At 35.0% G+C, this 22067-nt stretch overlaps 1 protein-coding gene across 1 annotated transcript in view; it reads left to right on the top strand.

Moving 5' to 3' along the window:
- Positions 1–21759, top strand: part of LOC149551747 (protein disulfide isomerase-like 1-6) — a 96736-nt gene extending 74977 nt beyond the window's left edge. Inside the window, exons 5-12 of the mRNA XM_089787250.1 lie at positions 1620–1700; positions 1921–2007; positions 19385–19456; positions 19602–19670; positions 19780–19860; positions 20766–20900; positions 20981–21034; positions 21120–21759. Of these exons, the coding sequence (XP_089643376.1) occupies positions 1620–1700; positions 1921–2007; positions 19385–19456; positions 19602–19670; positions 19780–19860; positions 20766–20900; positions 20981–21034; positions 21120–21269 (729 nt within the window). The 3' untranslated portion in view covers positions 21270–21759. The remainder of the gene's footprint in view (positions 1–1619; positions 1701–1920; positions 2008–19384; positions 19457–19601; positions 19671–19779; positions 19861–20765; positions 20901–20980; positions 21035–21119) is intronic.
- The last annotated feature ends 308 nt before the right edge of the window (positions 21760–22067 follow it).

The following is a 22067-nucleotide window of genomic DNA, read 5'->3' as shown; positions in this document are numbered from 1 at the left end:
GAATGGCTCCTACAGTGAGCCAACGCTGCCTAACAAGTCAAGAAAACAGATCCAATCTGCACTCACGTGGCTAAGGAAATAGCACAGTAATCTGGATGCCAACAATGCAATAGATATCCTTCTGACTTTTAGCTTTATCATTGAATGAAATTCAGAATAGAAACCCTCGGTGTAGATGCCGATTTTCAGATCAAACAACTTATCAATTTGCTATACAACAGCAACAAATTGATGAACAATCAGAATCAGACTCACAACACAATTCACCATATATTGCAATGCCTCAAAGTCCAACAGTACGAGGAATAAGTCCTCTCAGATTTCCAATGCCAAAACCCTCATCAACTCATGAAAAAGTAAATAAAATTATAAGGCATAGAGATATGGATTGATTTTCTCCTTGGAGTCTCATTTATGACACAAAATGAAGCGTGTCTTCTCCTTCACTCTTTTCACTTACGATAGACTTGATAAACAAGTTATAATATAAAGCTCCATTAATTGATCTGACCAAATACTGATAATGCCAAACACCAGGCGCCTCAACTGCACTTCTAAAAATACTAATAGTAACTGCCCATAACTGACTTACTATAAATAGCAAGTCAATCAACACAGACCCTCAAATTGTGCTGTCAGCTCACGAGGGTCGCACTAATGAACTGGCCATGCCCAGCTACAGGAACCTGCTAAAATGGGGACATTACAAAGAAAGATTATGGTGATTTTCTATGGGTGGATCAACAAGTTTGTACTACGTAATGTCATTGATATTGAGTTTATATCATTAACTTGATAATTATCTTTCATATAACTTTAATAATTACAAGGATTGCTATAGTGATCATGATGGGTATAAATAAAATTCCATTAATGGAGTGGATTTAATAAATAATAATAATTAAATGAAAAATATAAAGAATAAAACTAAAAATAATCTAAATTTCAATAAGTTAAATGAATGGTCAAAAGGCATGAATGGAAAAGTTGCGTCTCCTCAAACATGAGATATAAAAAAGAGAAAGAAATTCAGGGGTGGGTGGGTGAGAAAGGAAGTTAGAAAGAATGGTGGATTGCAATCAAGGAAGGATTAATGAAGGAATGCAAGGTAAATAAGTTGTGACTCTTTCAAAGGGCAGAAATTATGAAGGGATATTGAACATTCAATGTTGAACAGGTTTCTTTTTTCTTGTTTATATTCATTTTTAAATACCATAAAACTAGAAATTTGATTTCCGCTTGAAAAGGTGAGGGTACAACCATGCTAAGCAGGAGAAAGAGTATAGGCTCTTCATAATAATTGTTTTTCCCTTTGTCTTGACATTTGGTGGCTATGATTGTGGCCATAATTAAATTTTACAATTATCTCATGCTTTACATCTTAGGTGTTAAATCTATTATATTATGCACATTTCTATGGTAGCCAAATGTACTTTTGTCATGATCAAACTTTATGAAAAATGTAAGTTGTAAAAGATTCCGATCACTTCAGGCATTGCATCATCCATTTTGTTCTAGTTACTTTCCAGTTGCTTTAATCTACTTTGATTGATCAATGAAATTCAACATTTTTATTTTCTTTCCAGTGGATGTAATATTCAAATCATGCCTTTTGCCAGGTTCTTATCTTTGCAGAGCCTGATGAACATGAGAGCATTATTTCAATCTCCCAAGCAGCAGCAAAAAAATACAAGTCTAAGGTAAGCAGTTCAATTTAAACATATTAAGCGTGTTGCTCAGATCAGTCACTATGAAGTACAATGCTAGTTCAAGATTTCTGATTATTTTGATACCATATCGTCTTTATGTTCTTTTTTTTTCCTTATTTGGTAATTTCATTTGAAAATGTTAACAAATAGTTTGTTTGCTTAAACTTCATTATACAATACCGTACTGATATTTTTCTTTTATTGGCTGTAGATGATTTTTCTGCTTGTTGACTCCACAGATGAGAACCTTGCAAAACCCATGCTTACTTTATTTGGGCTCGATCCAACAATGCCTACAGTGAGTTTTTGTCATACAAAGAAACATTTTTCTTTTCTTTTGGTTTTTCATTCTTGCTGAATTATATCTTTACAGCTATTAAAATGCCAAGATACATTAATAAGATTTATTTATATGATCTTTCAAAACATGAAACTATCTTAGCAAATAATAATTTCTATCAAGCTATCCAAATAAGTTCACTGAACTTTGGATAGTCATTGAGTTACTGAACTTTACTGTTTTTGAATCAACAATTTGTCCTCTTCTGTACATATTGAACCAGGTTTGTGGGATATCTCTAGATTACACAGTTATTTTTGAGAACCAAGATGTGAAATGCTTTTCTGTAGAAGGAAGTGTCTTTAAGTTGCTCTCTCTCTCTCTCTTGATAAGATGCTTTCTAGCAGTCAATGTTTCAGATAGTTTTTCCACATGGTTCAAATCTGTTTATGCCACTGCCTTTATTATGAAGTGTTTCTCACTGAAAATATTTGATCATTCACAATACTTTTCCATTGACCAACTCCTGCCTACAAAATTCTTCTTAAATTTGTGTCTCTTCTGTGAAATGAGTGAATTTTGAAACCATTAAACTCTCTCTTATCTTCAATTTCATGCCTAAGTTTTCCATCTTCAATATAAGCTACACCAAATTTTCTCCGCCTTCCGGATAATGAGAAAAACTCAATGATCTTTTGCTTCCAACCTATCTTGGGAAGCTAGATATGCTTAAACTTTTTTCTCCTTAGTTGAATTCTGTTTCAGAATATGCTTACAGCTTGCACTTCTGTTTGTTTATAAGTGGCAAAGGCCCCTATGTTTGAGCTCTACTCAAATATGCATGGATCGAAATTAGAGCCCACAATGTATGTCATATCTACATTGGATTTTCTTGAAAATGAGGAGAAATGATTGCTTCTATGGGTGCTTGTGCTTTTACTCTCTCCACTTTCTTTTTATTCATAATTCAAGAACTGACATCATCTCTTTCTTTACCTCTCTGGGGCCACAGTGCGACTTGGGATAGTGATTAAGATATTTGCAAGGTGCTGTTTGAGGTGATTGATGCCTCCACTAAGCCCTGAGCACTAGGTTTATATCACAGTCTTTGCTATTGGTCTCATTACAACATATTTCCAAATAGAGTCAGGGCTTCCAAGGAATTTAGTTCTGATGGGACAATTTCTACTTACTGAGTTCAATTCTGATGTCGAGTTGAATGCCATTGTCTATTAACCTGCAACATTGACAAATTTTTATTATAAAAAAAGTGTTTAAAAATGATATGGCAATTTGAACATGAAAGACAAAATCATGTAAAATATAAATGCATATGAAAAATTGAAACTTAATATGGCAATATAGTAATTGAATTAATCTGTTGATAAAACATAACCACTTTTAGTCTAAAATGCAAGCCCTATATTCATTAAAGATTTGATTCAAATAATGTGTAATGAAAAACTGTTTAAATTTTAATCAACATACAAATTTATATAAATTGAATCAATTCAATGCAATTAAATATATAAATTTTACATGGTTAAAGTAGTAAAAATGATTTATAACTTTATATACTTAGAAAAAAGAAAAAAAATGAACTAAGTTGGTGCAAATTGACATTCTAGGATTTTATTTTTTCCAACTTGTTCTAGAATCCTATAATGGTGTTGTATGTGTTCAAAATGACTTAATAGGGCTTTAAAGGGAAAAAATGTGTCTTTACAACATTTTCCTGCTTTTTTAATGCAATTTTGATGCATTGGTAGCTTGGCGAGTCAAGTTGTGAGAGTTGTTGAGTATTCTCACGAAAAAACACTGAGTTGTGAAAAACTCAAGATAGGAACTCAGTGAGTAAATGTGGTAAAAACTTGTGGGTGCTCGACAACTCACTCAGTTGGCAAACCATGTTTCAAGCCAATAATCATGATTATATTTCCTGTCAAAGTCTTTAGGTTTTTATATGATGAAATCAATTTTAGAAGCTCCAATGCAGAAATACAAGAAAGCAAATGACAAAAGCTCATAGCGTTCATAGTGTGGTAGCAAAAGAAGGATTTGAAAATGGTAAAAATGGTTTCATATAATAAAAAGAGTTTCCAACTTGAAATTGTTGCCTTGAAAAAATCAACTTCAAGTCAAGTTTTCAACATCAAAGAAAATTTGTTCAAATTTCTTAATAATTTTCTTTGAAGACAATTTTTTCTAGACATTGCTGTTTTTCACAAGTTTTCTCTGTTGTTTTTGTTAACTTTCTAGGATCGTTTTCTGCAAATGTAATAACACTCCTAATTATTTCTGTGTGTTTCAAATACAGATTTGAATGCTATATAAATATTCGTAGAAGAGACATGTCTCTATGGTAATAAATTAATTGTCAATTAGACAATATTAATATATAACATATCTATATACATTATATATTTATAATATATATTATATACTATATATAAGTAGATATATGAGGGTTCGGCTAATTGATGATTAACCAATAACCATAGAAGAATAAGCTCTTGGTCAATCCAATCCGACTAAAGCTACAACATTAACACTCCCTCTTAGTGAGAATTGTTATAGAACACATTATGCTCTCAAATATATAGAGAGATATCAACTCAATATAATAATCTTGGAATGGCATATATAAGGATATCAACATATCTCTATCAAATTAGATGTTATTTTTCAATATCATTTGAAGTATGATTCAACAAGAAATATCAATCATATGATATTTATCATACTTATATTCTCTTGGTATGTGCATTAGCATCATGTTCATGATGCCTACCAAAAGAATATATACTATCCTAGGAAGGATATGTGTTATCTAATCTCCGGGCAAACTCTGACACACTCTAGGACAATAACTGAATGTAGTCTATCAGATAACAATCATAAGCTCAGCAACTCAAAGTAATATTTTAGAAAGGATATGTGTTATCTGATCTCCGACACACTTTGGGATAGCAATTGAATGTAGTCTATCAGATAACAATCATAACCTCAACAACTTAAAGTAATATCCTAGAAGGATATGTGTTATCTGGTATCCGACACTCTAGGACAACAACTGAATGTAGTCTATTAGATAACACTCATGATCTCAAGTACAACAACTTAATGTAGTCCATCATGACAAGTATCATGATCTCCGACACATTCTGGGACCACAACTTAATGTAGTCTATCATGATACGCTTTTTATCATGATTTGGGGCACATTCTGTGACAACTTAATGTAGTCTCGATCATGATAATATGTCAAGCCATTGTTAAGATCATCACCTTACAATAGAGACCTCATAGCACAATTATCGATGAGAGATTGTCACCTCTCATGATGTTTTCTAGCAAAGTCATGTCTTAACTCACATGATATCCACCATGAACCAAGTCAGAGGGTGGATCCACCATAGCTGCTCCTAGAGGGTGGAAGAAGGGTTTTCACCTTAAACCTCTCTCTTACAGAGAAGAATGTATTACAAGGAATTTCACCTTGAACTTCTCCCTCTCAATCTGTACACTTTTTCGGTCCAAGATTGCTTCTGAGGTAATGTTAGACTCCCGTTGAGACTGTTATCAATCTCCTGACTTCAAACTCCCTCTAAATTTGATATGATCCTTGTAATCTACTGTCACAAGTCGTGTCATGCTTCCCTAGTTCAACAAGTATCCTGATAGCATAAGACCTTCCAACCTACATACATGAACATTGGACAATCCATCTCGACATGTTATACTCCATTTGAATCAATACAATCAAAATTACCAAAAGTTTGACTAAAGCATATCTTCTATCTTCTCCCTCTCTTTATCCAAGGTTGCCTCTAATGAATTGTTAGACTCCCTCTTGATATAGGAGGATACTTCGCAATCTCAATCATCAAGGATATTTGCTTCAAGAGTGTCACTTTATCCAACATGATCATTAGATGACTAATGAATTCTAGATCAAAACTTCTTTATCATAAGATTGAGTTCTTCACAATATTTGGTAGCACGTATAAACTGCCAACCTTCTTTTCCTGCAAGAACATCTTTAGGGGCAAAGGAAAAGATCAAGGCAAATAACTCTTACAGTACGTGCATAAATACAAGTAGATAAATGTAATACTTAAACATAACGAATACTTATATATACATCCTTGATACGAGTTGCTCCAATGAAGGTCCACATGCAACATGTCTCGGTATAAGCATTTGTCAAACAACGGGAATAGAACATTGATTATTATTCCCCCACAATGTAAACTTTCCACTCCTATATCATTGAATAAATTTGTTCACATCAAATATGGCAAACTTCTTTCTATTTAATATTTTTCTTACTCTCACCAAATATTTAATGAGCGAACCTCCAAATTCCCCAAATATTACCGTCATCAATTAATTTCTTTCCATGAATGCCAATAGACACACATATGCCTGATGTAGAGCTACACCTTTGGAACACTTCTTGTGGAATTAACACTCAAGAAGCTTCAACAGTGGGTTTGTAGGCATCAGTAAGGAAACTTAATAAGCTGGGACAACATAAAAGTTCTTCAAAGATTCACTTTCAACTTTCACAAATGAATAGATATAACCATTTCCTTTAATGAGAGAGTAGATATATTAGTTAAACATGTTTTTTCAAACTTATAGCCCAAAATACTGAGTAGAATAAAAGTTATTACTCATTTCCCAAAACTGCTTACATAAAAATCATATAGTGACCAGTCTGCACTAAAATTATCATAACTTGTTCAAATCACAATGAAACTCGACCAAACCAAAACCAAAAGAAAGCTAACGCAAAGACCTTTCTGAAAATATAAGTTTTAGACCTGTATCTTTTCATATGAATTTGTAACAATCGAAACGACAGTCAGATTTCTGGAATTATTACATAGAGAATTAACATAAAAAACTTACAAAAACTTCGATTCTCTATTTCAATTCTTCTTCAACTCTTCAACTTTTCATTTCTTCATACACAATATAAATCATGTCCAATACAACATATTTTAATCTTTTCCAATTTCTATAACTTGTAATCTACCCCCTATGACTCCTCACCTTCCTCTTTACACATAGTTACATTGCTCTGGGGGACATGGGAACGAGGGGACAAGTTTTTGGGATGGGGGAACAGAGGGGCCTTAATTTAGGGATGGCAACGGCGGACCAGAGTGGTTGTCTATACTATACATATGGTACTTAAAATGCTAGTTATGAAAAGATACATTACAATATAAGATATAAAGATGTAAAAGAGTAAATACTTGAACATTGCATTGAATTGGAACATCGAACATCGAACATAAATAGTCAAATCAAGAAATAGTTAACACTGGGAAGTCCCCCCATCCTCGAAGAGGTGGTGGAATCTGGTGGCACTGTTGGGGACGGGGAACGAAGTCCCCTAGTCCCCAGTGCGTCCCCGCCCTTGGTGCGTGGGGCAAAAAGGAGGGGGACACGTCCTAGTGTTACTATGTCTTTACAATAACTTTTCATATTGTCAACTTTTTATGACAACATTTATTATCTATTGACACTTCTGTATTTTTTTAATACAAATGGCCTCTAAACTTTTTAAAACCATGAATAACATAAAAATAGACTTTAAATGATAAGAAAGACAACAAGCCCTTTAAACCCTCTTATGAGCTACTTATGATATATTTTGCATAGAATGCAATTATTACAACCCTACATTATTTTTTTCATTCTATTATATTTGAATGACTCAAACATCATATATATGACCAAAATTGATCTTGTAACATTGAAAATTCTTTATGCCATGATGCTCTTGCATCAATGACCCCAATCAGATATATAGTTCATGTGCGAAAACTTGTGTGACCTGTTATGTTCAATTCTACTTAAGCAACAGAAAGGAATTTATTTGACTCTCCTCCACTGATTAACAATGCCCAGCACTATTGGTCTATTTGTCACTATGTTAGTCAACACTATTGGACTAATTGTGTATGATCCAGAGGAATTGTAGGAGACTACTGGTGAACACAACACATGTGGCCGTCGATGATGAATCAATTCAGCCCAAGGTAAAGACCATGTAGCTAGTGAATCTAACACCAGATACGTCCAAACATACAGGCCCGAAAATTTGATTGAACACTGCCAAAATAGGTATATGAATTTCACATAAGCCTCCAAAAGGTTACGTGACCAAGTCACATAATTAATTTGTTTCCAATGGAAGTGAGTTTATATTCAGGCCGATTCTGCCATGAACCAGCAACCAGACCCTACCAGTTCTGAAGATGATTTAACCCAAAATGGAATGTAGCCAAGGATATCAGTCTTCAAAAAGTTTAGTCAGATGTATATACTTCCATTTTTCATGTACTTACAATAAAAACGAATCCTCCAACTTTGTGGGTAATAGGGAATGATTAATGCCTCTTGCATGTCTAACAACTCATCTGATAATTTATTAATGAGTCATGAGTCACTTTAGCATCTTCTTCGAGTTTGGATCAGTATAATGTTCATTTTTTATTAGTATTCCTGCCACTAATATGCCATATACGAATATCACACTTCAATACTACTCAGATGTAACATTTATGCACATTAATAGTCACAATGGTTTGATTTACTTATTTCTTCAGTAGTTCTCAATAAATAACTCAAATTGCATCCTACAACTATATCTATTGAAAACATATAATTTAATATTCTCCAAATAATTTCCTGTGGTGTCCTCACAAAGCCACATGCTTACATTCTCCCAGCCTTTCCAGCTGAGTTGTCGCCTTAATGGTCTTTACCGACTCCTCGTGCCTCACATGATTGAACACACACATGATTCATCAAATGATATTGGTAAGTTGTCATCGATGTTTGATGAGTAATCATATTCTACTGATAATATATCAGTCTCTTCCCGACTTAACAATTCTTGAACTGCATGGCTTCCCCATCAAAACTGTCGCTGCTTATTATAACTGTGCACACATAGTTCAGGCAGTGTATCCAATGACACGTCTAGTCTGTAAGAGTATCCAAAGACATGGCTTCTCTATTCTGCTCCAAACTTTAGATAGTAATAGAACTCCGTTGTATTAATATATTCACTGAGGCACCAATGCCACTCATGCCTATTTTAATCAATGCCCTTTGGTTATTGCTATCAAACTCTCTGTAGTTGACTGACTGTTTCCTTCACTGAGTCAGACCTTGTGATCAGACTTCCCTCCAGTTCCTCGCTATGCTCTTCATCTTCTCTCCCCTGTGATTAGACAGTCCAATCATTTTACAGGTTGGATGTTGTATCAACTGTACGCTGGGTTAGATGCTTTTAGTTCTTCCCCTTTGATCAGATCTTAAATGCTTCTTTTGTATTCTCCATTTGTATCCACCATTTTATTTGAGTTATGCCCTGATGATATCAATTCTGTTGATCTCTAATTCTCCCTTCTTTTCTATTATCGTATCTTACTCTTCATTTTACGTGATAAGTAATCACTATCAAATGAATGGAGCCTCCATAAATTTAACTTCATGCCCACAATAATAGGAGCAGTTTGTTATCAATTAACAAATCTTTGTTGAGATCTTCCACCCAACCTATATTCTCATAAAAATCACTTGATTCTCTCTATATGATGCCAAAGGAACCAAATTATTGCACACTTATTTGTTTGTAATATCAATAGTAACCCTTGACCAAATTTATCTCCATGCAGGTTTGGAATCATTCGACTCTACCGGTACTTCTTCTCTATATGTATTTGTCAATGAGATTTGTCTTTATGCTGCCGTGCACTCCTGCAAATTCATATTAATGATAGATTTCAGAATTCATTCAATGAGGAACTCCTAACCCCTAACCGTGTCCAATAGAATGAAGATGGCAAAGATTTATACTCCCTCAAAAATAATCAATGCCGAAGCAGAAATGGTCATGCTCCTTTAGAATGCAAGCATCTGTAGGTGCTCTGTTTGCCTTTATATTTTTCAATGACAAACTGCATCTCCAACTGGTCAGGTATTGACAGAAAAGTGTGAATTCAAAAGTCAATACATTAATTGCGTAATCTCTTCATTATTGAACCTCACAGGTTGGTAAGGAACCCACTCTGATACCATGTTAACTTTCCAGGATCGTTTTCTGCAAATGTCAATAACACTCTTAATTATTTCTGTGTGTTCCAAATGCAGATTTGAATGTTATATAAATTTCCTTTACGCGAGACATGTCTCTTCACGAGACATGTCTCAATGGTAATAAATTAATCATCAATTAGACAATATTAATATATAACATATCTATATATATTATATAATAATATATAATATATATACTATATATAGAAGTAGATACATGAGGGTTTGTCTAATTGATGATTGACCAATAACCATAGAAGAATAATCTCTAGGTCAATTCAAGATGACTAAAGTTACAATTAATAGTTTTTGAAATAAATCTATTTTTATAAAGTTCTTATTTTTAGAAACTGCTTTTTTAGTAGGATTGCATTATCATGGAATGATGAGAGGAAATTGTTCTTCAAGGAATGGTTGTGGCCAACAAGAGCGGAAGTTGGTAAAAACAAGTTTATGCTCCACAAGTAAATGGAATCCAAATCTAAGTCACAATAACAAGGGATAAAATTCCACTTGAATCCAAATGGAAGTCAAGAGGAATCTTGGGCCGGTTGGGTGTGAAGGAGTGTTTAACAAATGAGAATGACATTTGTATTGTTGCGGTGGCAATTACTATGGGAGTTCAGTCCAACCACTTAGTAGAAGCCATGGGTGCCTTTCAAACTTTGGACATTGCCAGGTGCCTAAATTGCAGAAAAGTGTGGATTGAGGGAGACTAAAAAAACGAGGTTTCTTTGGTTATTGATACTATTATTAAAGCTTCCATAAACATAATTCAAACTTTTGAGGAATGCTACATTGCCCATGCCTTTTGTAAAATTAATATTGTGGCTGATGGCCTTGCCAACCTAAGGGTTAAACTTGGCTATTAAGATTTGGAATGGGCAAAGCACCATAGATAATGATTTTAAATCTCCTCTAAGATTTGATAGAACTAATCCCAGATTTGGAAAGTTACCTAGTAATGATGAAGATGACAACTGCTAATCTTGAAATCAATGCTGCAGGTGGCGGTAATCGGAATCAACAGAATATATTTATTGTTATTGATTATGTGCATCCTTTCTGGGTGGCATTTTTCTTAATCAGTTTTGCTGGCCTTTTGTTTGGTAGAAGACTCAGTATCAATTTGATTATACCCTTGATTGAGAAGATGGGTGGTGATCTATGAAGGGTGAAACTAGTTAGCTGCGAAGGGTGGAAAAACAATGCCACCATTTGGTATGGTCTAAGGAAAGGTGTTACCCCCTCTCTTGAAAAATTCCATTGCTATGAATAAAAGGTTATGAGGATCTTTGTTTAGGAATGGAAGAATGACATGCTTAACGTGTTTGGAAAAAAAGGTTGTGGTTGATGAAAATCTTGTGGCAAAGGTGATGGGCCTCCCTATGAAGGGTATTAAGTTTTTCAAAGATAGAAAATTATCAGAGGGAGCAGTCAAGAAGTTCCTCAAAACCAAGGAGGAGATTCTGGTTAAAGGTAATAACTTCCACTTCTCTCCAAAGTAGAATAAAGAAATTTGGACAGAAGTCCTAAAGCCCATCATGGAGTACTTCATCCTAGAAGGGACATTTCCCAGGGTGCATGGTTATCATCTGGTTATGATAAATCATTTTAGGCATAAGGTACTGGTTTCTTTTCCCTACTAGTTTTTTTTTTGTGCTTAATGCCAACATAAGTGATCATAGGGAGAGTCCTCTTAAGAATTCTGTATTTCACCAAGGCCTTAGCCTACTTATTTATGAGCACTTTAGGGCTAGGGTTTTTGATATCCTTTCTAGAGATCTTTCTGTTGTTGAAGGTGAAGGGGAAGTTAGGAGTGGTGTGACTGAGGAAGGATGAGAAATGAAGGAGGATGATGACGAGGTTCCTCTTCCCCCAGCCAAAAAACCCAAGGTTACACTTGCACCTAAAAAGAAGTTTGCTGGAACTAGCAAGGGAACAGCCTGGGTGGAGGAAGAAGGATGGGATACATAGGACGATTAAGATGAGGTCCCTCCTTCCCCGACTTTCCTAAGAAAAAGCTTGTTGGTGCTAGTAAGGGTAAGGACTTAGAGGAGAAAGATGTGGCTTCGCCTTTTTTAGCCAAAAATAAAATGGCTACAGATGCAAACAAAGGAAAAGATGCTCATGTGAGTGAGGACAAGAAGTGTATTATGGCTGATATGGGGAAAAAAAAGGTCCCATTCTTAGTTGATTATGACAGTTCCATTGATCGTGATTCTCCTATTTATCCTTCTAGGTCAGATCAGTCTAAGTCCATTCATGAGCAGGAGGGAGAAGTCTAGTCTTCCTCTGTGGATCAGAGTCTCAAAGATTTTGATTCTAAGAGGGAGATTTCTTTTGGCATTTTTGTTTATTTTTTCAGATTATTCATATGGGTGTTACATGAAATCAAGAGTCTCCATCTTAAGTGTCATTCTCTGTCTTCAAAGTTTGAGGATATGCAGCTGAAGGAGGGTGATAAAGATGATGTGCAAACTGCTTTTAAGGCTGTCTCACCTGTTGAGTAATACAAATATTGACTCTTTTGCTTGCGCTGCCTGGACAAAGGATGAGAAAAAGGTGATAATGGATTGTCTCAAAAAGAACGTGGAGGTTGTGGATAAAACTAGGGAGACATGATAAGGAGATTGAGGATACAAACCAGAGGATCACCAAGGCTGATCCTAATCTTAGGAAGATGATGGAACATAGCCACAAGATTATAGCCACAAGATTGTCAAATTCCTCCGTCAAGAACATGCAAGCATTTGTTGCTAAGCTGGAAAACTTACACCAGGATAGATCCATTGTTGATCTTGAGCAGGAGAAAAAGTTTGCTATTGGTGAGACTATGGAGCTTGGTAAAAGAACTAGAGCTAGCATGAAAAATAAGACCACCATTGTACCTTAGGATATCATCAAGTTGAAGGTTGTTGCCTAGGGGATGAACCAGCTAGAAGAGGAGGTTGTTGAGACCTTAAAAATTCTGGATTAATTCTGTTTGTTGTCTTGTTGTAAGGTGTCTTTTGTCAGCTTTATGCTGGGCTGGGTTGGCTCTGTCTTGTGTTTTCTTCCTGTTAATCCTGTTGTTGGTCTGTTTGTTTCGTTTTTGGGAACTTCATTGGTAAATCTTACGTAATTGCTTTGCAAAGGGTTTGGGGTCCCTTCAAAACTTGCTTTTGCTAGGTAAGAAATTTATAAGTTTAGGTGAGGTGGACTTTTGTTATGACCACACTATTAAAGAATTTCTCCAAGTTGGTGGGGGGCCAACATGGAAAATCCCACCAAGCATAAAAAATTGTTTAAGTTACCAAGTAGGGGGCCTTATAAATGGTTTTTCCACACCATTTTTGTTGCTAGAGGAGATTAAATGAAAAACAACTGGATAGACATAAGGTATGGCAAATTGGCTAACTGATGGATGTTTTATTATGTCTTGTGATGTCAATTTGTTCTAAGTTTCTGATTTGGTTTTGGGGACGGATTTGGGTTTAGGGTTTGGGTTCGTGTGTTCAGACAATGTTTTTTCCCATTTGGGTTCATGAGTATATATATATGCCAAAAAAAAGAGAAACATGCATAATTGTAAAACTAACTTTACTAAGTCATATAGTATGAATATATCAATGTTACTTGATCATTGATAAATGCCACATGTCAAAGATAAATATTAAATATTCGTTCATTAATCTACGTTCATGATTGTAAAGAAAATCATACATGTTAGTAAATTGCAAAACATAAACTAGCTCATCAGATTGATAGATAAAGTTTGAAACAGAGTGATATATGACAAATGTTTCATAGTTTATCAATGATCATAGAATTATAGTACCAAAGATGCAAATGCCCTTCAAGGGTCAAATGGGTCATCAAAATATGAGGGATCAATGGCTTCATCCCCAACTATATCTACATCCTCATACTTGCAACCCAAATCGGCTCCACTAGCCCCAGATGTTGTCACATCCTCGTCCTTGTCCTCGTCAACATCTAGTAAAGCAATTCTAGCTAGATCTTGGACTCTCATATCCAAGTCAGTAGTCTTTGGTAATACATCCCACAACTTCTCTGGCACCTTCTTGTATTTTGGATCTTGTGTGACAAGAGGCACCAGTTGTTGTGAATATATACCAAGTCCTCTGCTTTCTTGGAACCCAACTGGTTACGCTTCATTGAGTGGATAAAGGAGTATGTACTCCAATTCTGCTTAGCAGCAGAAGAGCTCGCAACCTAGAGAGACAACCAACAAAATTTTAAAAATTAGAGATTGTAAGTTATAATAGAATAGGAATTTAAGAGTGCTAACTCTACAAGCTAAGTAGCCATAAAAAAAAGAAATTGAAATACTTACTTGTGATAGGATCTTAATGGCAAGAGGTTGGAGGTACATGTAACCTTGCCCATGTAAGTACCACCATCCAATGACATCCATTTTACTTTGGTCATTGATTGCATTACGGTTTGCATTTTTTTTTTTTTTGAGACAAAGTCTGCAAACTCTCTTCTAACATTCGATGCCACCTTAGGATCGCTAAAGGGCCTACTAGATGCCTTCTTATACCCACTAGCAGCCTCAGGATCTTTGTATGGTGCCACTCTACCAGGAATAGAAAGTATCTCACCGCTATAATACTTAGGAGAAAGTGCATATGCCAAGAGGTGTAAAGGTGTAGTCATCTTGTTCCAACGATGTAGAACAATTTTCTCTACCTTTTTGTAGAAGATTTCCTTAGGATCTTGATCTCTCCTCTAAATGACTTGGGATGTCAAATGATGTTTATGTAAGTTAACTTGATGTAGTGTTAAATAAAATAAAAAATCAAAGTCTCTCAATAAACAAGGATAAAGTGTTGTACAAAAATTTAAACTCACCATTTTCACTCTCTCTAGCATGGAGTCGATGGCATCATATATGTCCCCCAAACAAGGCTCATCAATGTTGGCAAACCAAAGCATAGACATGATGGGCTCGGTGAATTCTAATACATATTCCATCCTATTCCAAATATTATCACTCAAGATCAAATCCTTTACGTTTTTAGCCCTTTCTATATCAGTTTGCTTCCATCCACCCCATTGGTTGCTAATAACCATTTGAGACAATGCTTGTTTCACCCTCACAAGTCATCTAATGACGATTGTGTGTGAAGCAAACCTTGTTTCAACAACCTATTACCATGTTAATTCCAATTGTAAGTTAATAACACATTTCAAATATGTACATTGTAAACAACACAAAAAACATTTTATTCAAGTATGTAAAGTATGACACAAAGATAAATGAAACTAAACAAAGTTTAAAATTTACCTTCAATAATTCCAAGCGGGAGAAAGTTTTGACGACATATGGTGGTTTGTCACAAACATTTGGATCTCCTCACCCTCCTCATACACTCTTTTCACCCATTCAATTTGGGTGCCAATTGTTTTCATCACTAAGTTCAAGGAGTGGACGATGCATGGTGTCCAAAATATATGATCTTAAGGTGTTTCTACCAAAGCAATTGCAGCCCTACAAACTTTAGTATTGTCCGTTATTACTTGGACAACATTGTCAACTTCCACGGACTCTATGGATTCAATGAGAAGCCCGACAATTACCTACCCTTCACAATCAACCGCCCTCAGAAACATTGCCCCCTTGGAGGAGACATCAATCACATTTGTTAATAGACGGTTTTTACAATCTTTCCATTCAACAGAGACAATACTCAACCCCATTTGGATCCAAGAATCTCTTATTGGTTTGAGGAGGGTGTCTACATTCTTTCTCTCATTATGCAATATGGTGGTTCTCAACTTTCAATAACTAGGGCCTCGGTAACCATTAGGCGCTTCATTTATTGCTTGCACCATCTCCCTCCAATATGGTGATCTCACTAGATTGAATAGAACACCATTTCTAAAGAGGCAACACCCAACCTTTATGTCAGCAATTTCTCTTAATTCATTTTGAATTGCCTTATCTAATGGGCCTCTCTTGCAGGATGGGTGTGTTTCTATTTCTTCTTCATCCATAGAAAGGGTAGGTAGGAAGGAATGTTGTCTAGTGGTTGTTTGAGAGGGTGTTGTTGGTGGTTTTTGCTTTGTTCTATCTTTTTTCCCCTTTGAAACTAACCTATCAGCCTTTTGTTGTTCTTCTAACATGGTTGCTATTTGAGAAGTCGACAACTCCTTCCTATCTCCACCTAGGGGCCCCTCACACATGCTAATCCCTTGACTTGCAGGGCCTATGAAATGATGCTTAACTTAGTAATATGAGCTTTTATATTGGGTTTGGCAAAAATTGTATTTCCATACATACCCTCCCCCTCCAACACATTGCTCGATTCTTGCTGTATGCTTCCACAAAGGAGAGCTTTTATCAATTTTGAATCTTTGGGATCCTTCCCCAACCATTGAACTTTGACTACTCATTTTTGCAATCTATAACAATTTAAAAAAAAAATATTCAAAACTTATACAAGAACTTGATAGAATTCTAGAACAACAAAAAAACTAGAAACAAATTATCAAAGAAGCAAAGGGAAGTATCAAATGCATATCTGGAACACTCAACACTGATTATTGGAAGGATTTGAGACTCCACAAACAATCTCTACAACCTTCTTTTTAAACCTACAAAATGGCCACACCAAAATGAGAGAGCAAATTGAGAAAGAAAATGAGAGATTATATGAATGAAATGTTTCTTATTGGGCTTCTTTTACGGTTACGAGCAAAAAAATAATAAAAAATTATTTTTTTAATGTTTTTAAAGTCACTTTTTTGGCCCCATAGGTCGTGGGTCCATGCGGATTCCCTCCGGTCCATCCAGATTTGCTTGGCGCAGACTCAGGTGGACTTAGTCCCCAACAGGGATCTTGCTCGGATCTGAAGTAGACCCTAGCTTGAATCTGGACCCGGATGAATCCAAACCCAGACCCAAGCTCTAGGGTCCGAACTGAATTTGTTTGTCGGACATGGCTACACACCCATTTTATCTCCATATTCACTAAAGTGGAGATTTTACGTTGGCATGTTGACATGAAATCCTCGTTAAATATATCTAAAAAGGAAGTTGGGACCCAACATGGAGGGAAATGGGTTTTTGCCTTGGGGTGGCCATGATAAAAGTTCTTGAAAGTTGGTGCCAACATCAAATAATCCATTAGGATTCTTCTGATAACATTAGATGAGATAATCAGAAGTTTTAGGAAAATTAGAGGTGAGCACCTTGAAATACAATGCCAAGAAGAGTAGAGTTACAAACTAGAAAATTTTGTGGGATGTTCTAGATACTTCTTTGATGTGAAATAAAAACTGGAGTAGATATAGCATAGCATAATGTGATGATGTCCATGTTTAGTTTTTTGTGTATAGTTTTCTTCCTAAGCTTGTGATGTTTAAACACATTTTCTAAACGTGAGGGAATAAATGCACCATATGAATTTAAATATTGCATATTCCCACTATTCTGAGGGTGCTTTATGGCAACTTTATAACAAGGCTACTCTTGTGCATCCATTGAGCTACAAGAGGAACTAATTTATAAATACCATGCAAAGTTACAATATAAGTAGCATTTATTTGGTTGACTGTTGTGCCCACATAGAGTTTACTAATGCAATACATTAACTCTGAATTGACCACACAAATCACTGAAATTCAAAACTGCCAAAGTGAAAACAGAATCATACACAAATATTTACTTCTCATAACCTATCAAGGAAACCTCCACAATTCATATAAAGACGAGAATTTTGTGGGATGTCCCAGATACTTCTTTGATGTGAAATAAAAACTGGAATGGATATAGTATGGCATAATGTGATGATGTCTATGTTAGCTTTTTTGTGTATAGTTTTCTTGCTAAGCTTGTGATGTTTAAACACATTTTCTAAACGTGGGGGAATAAATGCACCATATGAACTAAAATATTGCATATTCCCACTATTCCGAGGGTGCTTTATGGTAACTTTATAACAAGGCTACTCTTGTGCATCCATTGAGCTACAAGAGGAAATAATTTATAAATACCAAGCAAACATACCATGCAAAGTTACAATATAAGTATCCTTATTTGGTTGATTGTTGTACCTACACAGAATTTTAGTAATACAATACATTAACCTTGAATTAATCACTGAAATTCAAAATTGCCAAAATGAAAACGTAAGCACACACAAATATTTATCATAACCCATGTTTCTCAAAAACATACAAGGAAACCTCCACAACTTATAAAACTCACATTTGCACAAAAAGAATCTTGTATCTTTAATTGAATTTCCAGTCCTTTGGAAAACTTAGTCTTTTAGTCCTTCAAAATTCAATATGAGTGAAATGTTTACAATATTTTATATTGTTCCTATTTTACACTAATTCAGCTAAAAGTGTGATCTTATCTTGTTCCAGAGATGACTTGGAAGATAAATCATTAGTGCTTATTAATACTTGTTGGACTTAACTAATAAATAAAATATTTTCACTTTAATCAAAGTGGAATACAAGTAGACAAACTTGAACTATTCCGAGCATGTTTATGCTACCTATGTGAAAGTTCCTATCCAAGCCCAAAAACTCAACATGTCTTGGTTCTTCAATGCCATACAAGTTTGATAACGGGGAAGTAGGGAAGAGTAAGCTATTTGCAAGGAATTAATTGATCAAACAAGAAAGGTGTGGAGAATTCTTAAATATACTGCGTGCTTCACCAACTATTTGCATGATAAACCTGGTTTGTTTACTTCTTTTTCTATCATACAAAACCTCCTCTAGTATATTTACCCATTAATTTGTTTCAATTTCATCTGAATAAGGATCTTGTATGCATTGAAATGCTGAGCATCTCTTTTGCTCCCTGTGGTAGAGTGAGAAAAATCAATTGCACTCATGAGACAGTGAGGGTAGTATCTTTGAAAGACATTTTCAATTAATGTTTTGTTCTAATGTTATCGTGACATATTGTGAGATGAACTGGAGTGGAAGAATTTATCCTTTCTTCTCTTAGTTATTTATACAGACTGACAAAATTATGGCTCCGTTTTTATGTACCTAATTTTAAAAAATTGCTTGTGTGTGGTACAGTATGTCCACTACTTGAGGTTTTTTGTTGCGTTCCATTGATGTTCATGTGGCTATTGTACTTCTATCTATTCACAAAATTCCATTTTGTCCAACCAGCACAAATGTTATAGGATTTTTTTGTGAAACTAAACATATCTTTAGGAAAAATGATTCAAGAATTATTAGTTTGCTTGTCCTTAGCATCATTAATTGAAGATTTACACATTTATGGCAGGTTACAGCATTTGACAACAGCATTGGTACAAAATACCTCTTAGAGTCGAACATAACTCCACAGACACTAGAGGTACCCTTTTTTGTCATAACTCGACTCCCTTGCACAATGCGTGGGAAAATGAACAATTTTTTTTACTAATTAGGCTTTTAAATTTTAGTACCTGTTCTTTTCTAACTTTGCAAGCCCTCTAGCTAACTTTCCCAAAACTATGCAGGATTTTTGCTCAAAATTATATGCTGGAAATTTGTCACCATATTACAAATCTGAGCCTATACCAACTGAAGTGAGTGCACACCATAAAATTATATGGAAAGTTTGTAAGTTCTGTCAACTCTCTAATTACAAGTCTATAATGTCCATATAGTGAGTTGTTTGTTCTTGCAATTCCACAGAACAAAGGAGATGTTCAAGATGTGGTCGGAAAGACATTTGACGATATTGTTCTAAAAAGCTCTGAAGACGTTCTCTTAGAGGTCTTTCTCTACTTTGTTGTTATCTTGTATTTTTTATACTTACTCTCCCTCTTACCTGTTTCAAATGATGCACCTTTTCTTTCTTTGGAACCACTTGGCCACTTGAAGATAAACCTATATGCAAATTTCTTTATACACTGAGTGAAGGGTAAAAATTAAAGATTAGCTCATAAGGACATCACACCAATAAGGTCTACATTCTATGTTATTTTATCCCGAAAAAGAAACAGAAACACATAATGGTTTATATAAAACAAATAGAACAGAAGCCAATATTTTAAACTTATATTTGTAATGGAAAGGAAAATAAAGAAATCACAGATTAGTAGTTGAGATTACAAAGAACAATCTTACCGATCTTGAGTGGCTAATTAAATCTTGAGAAAACCTAGTTTTAGTGTTTATCTAAGTTTCTGAGATAGGAGAACATGGGCCTGGAGAGGTGGTTTCAGGGACATAACAATTTTTCTTGAGTTTTGGGGACAGTAGGGGGACAGGCTTTAAAAAACTCTTAACAGAAGAAAAATAGCTTACATTTATTAAAGTAAATACAATGTGCTAAATTCTAATAATTTATAATGACAATCCTATCTCCTATAGCTATTTAGGGCTTTTTAGTTTTTTCTTTTATTTTTCATTCCCCAGTTCTGGAGAAAAGGGCTGCCTTCTCCAAGTCCCATGACTTCACCTGGACACCCAGGGATGCCTCCTTGTGATGCTGCAGACTTTCCATTACATTATAGTGAACATTATCATTAATTTACCAAGTGATGTTACTTTAACAATCGATTCAGAACTTCATATTGATGAACATTTGAGCTTAAGCTTGTTCAGTTCACATTCTCATTTTGTTATTCTGATTTGTGTATTTTTCTCTTTCCCTGGTCAATTATGGAATGAAAAAGGTTCACGCTCCATGGTGCGTAAACTGTAAAAGTGTGACCAAGCTAATGGAAAAAGTAGCTAAGCACTTCAAAGGAGAAACATCACTTGTTATTGCCAGAATTGATGGCTCTTCAAATGAGCATCCAAACTTCCAGGTTTGTGTGTATTTTCTCAGATATGATTAAGGGCTATAGCATTCTTGTTATGTTTTATCCATTCAGACCTTTCCCTGCAGGTCAACAACTATCCTAGTCTCCTATTTTATCGTGCTGGAAACAAAGAAGCACCTGTAAGTAACCTGCTTAACATTTTTAAGTATTGATCTGTTGGACTCGTTTATCAATTTATTTACCTCACTTATGGAATCTTTTCAGATCAATGTTTCAACGAAGTCAAGCTTGAAAGCTTTGATACAGTTTGTCAAAGAAAATGCTGGATTGCCACTTTCAGGAGCCAAAAAGCTTGAGGAAGGTAAAGAAAATGTGAGGGAATTAGTGGATGCTTATAATAAAGATGAATTATGAAGGTAGCTATTTTATAATTGAGTTTTCATGGTCCCCATCACTAAGGGAGGTTGGCATAACAACTTTCCCTTTCAAGTAAAAGCTTAAAGGAGAGCTGTGCAGTTTAGTGTAAGTTTGTAGCCAGTTATGTAAGCTGGAGATATAAAGGGTTATTAAGGCAGGTATGGTGAGGGCTGGGCTGTATTTACTAACAATGATCTCCTTAGCAGAATGGGACACTGGTAACTTTACAGGAACTGAGCTAATGGTATATCCAAGAAAAAGTTCATTTTATATAATCTCTTATGAAATTTGGTGCAACTAGTCTTGTCAGTTTGGTTTGGTGCAAAGCAGATTTTAATTTCAAACAGAATACCAACCAGATGTGAGGCTTTCAATTCCATTGAAGCCTGTGATTTCCCGATAATATTAGGCAAGGGGATCCAAAAGAACACAACTTGTGAATCCTAGAATGTTAATTTGATCTATACCAGGGTATTTTTGGAGCTAATTTTCATTGTTACTTTTTTTAAAATAATAATTATCTGTATAGATATGTTAAATATGTTCATCTAGAAATAATTTCAAAATATCAATTTTGATAAATTCTATTTTATCTTGTTAAAAGGTATTCTATTTTATTCGGATTATTTTATGTATTACCGACATATATAATTTTTTTTTGATTGGTGAAAGGCCTGAGCCTTGATAATTTATTAAATAATAAAAAAATACAACAATCGTTTGTTCAAAATGGGCACTGGTCATAAAGAAAGGAGCAAAAAACCTCCAATCTAGCCCAGGGATTTTCGACCTTTA

This window comes from Cupressus sempervirens, chromosome 6, assembly GCF_028749045.1.
Source record: "Cupressus sempervirens isolate cs-2001-9-10 chromosome 6, ASM2874904v1, whole genome shotgun sequence".
Lineage (NCBI taxonomy): Eukaryota > Viridiplantae > Streptophyta > Pinopsida > Cupressales > Cupressaceae > Cupressus > Cupressus sempervirens.
This window is presented reverse-complemented; position numbering and strand designations above follow the sequence as displayed.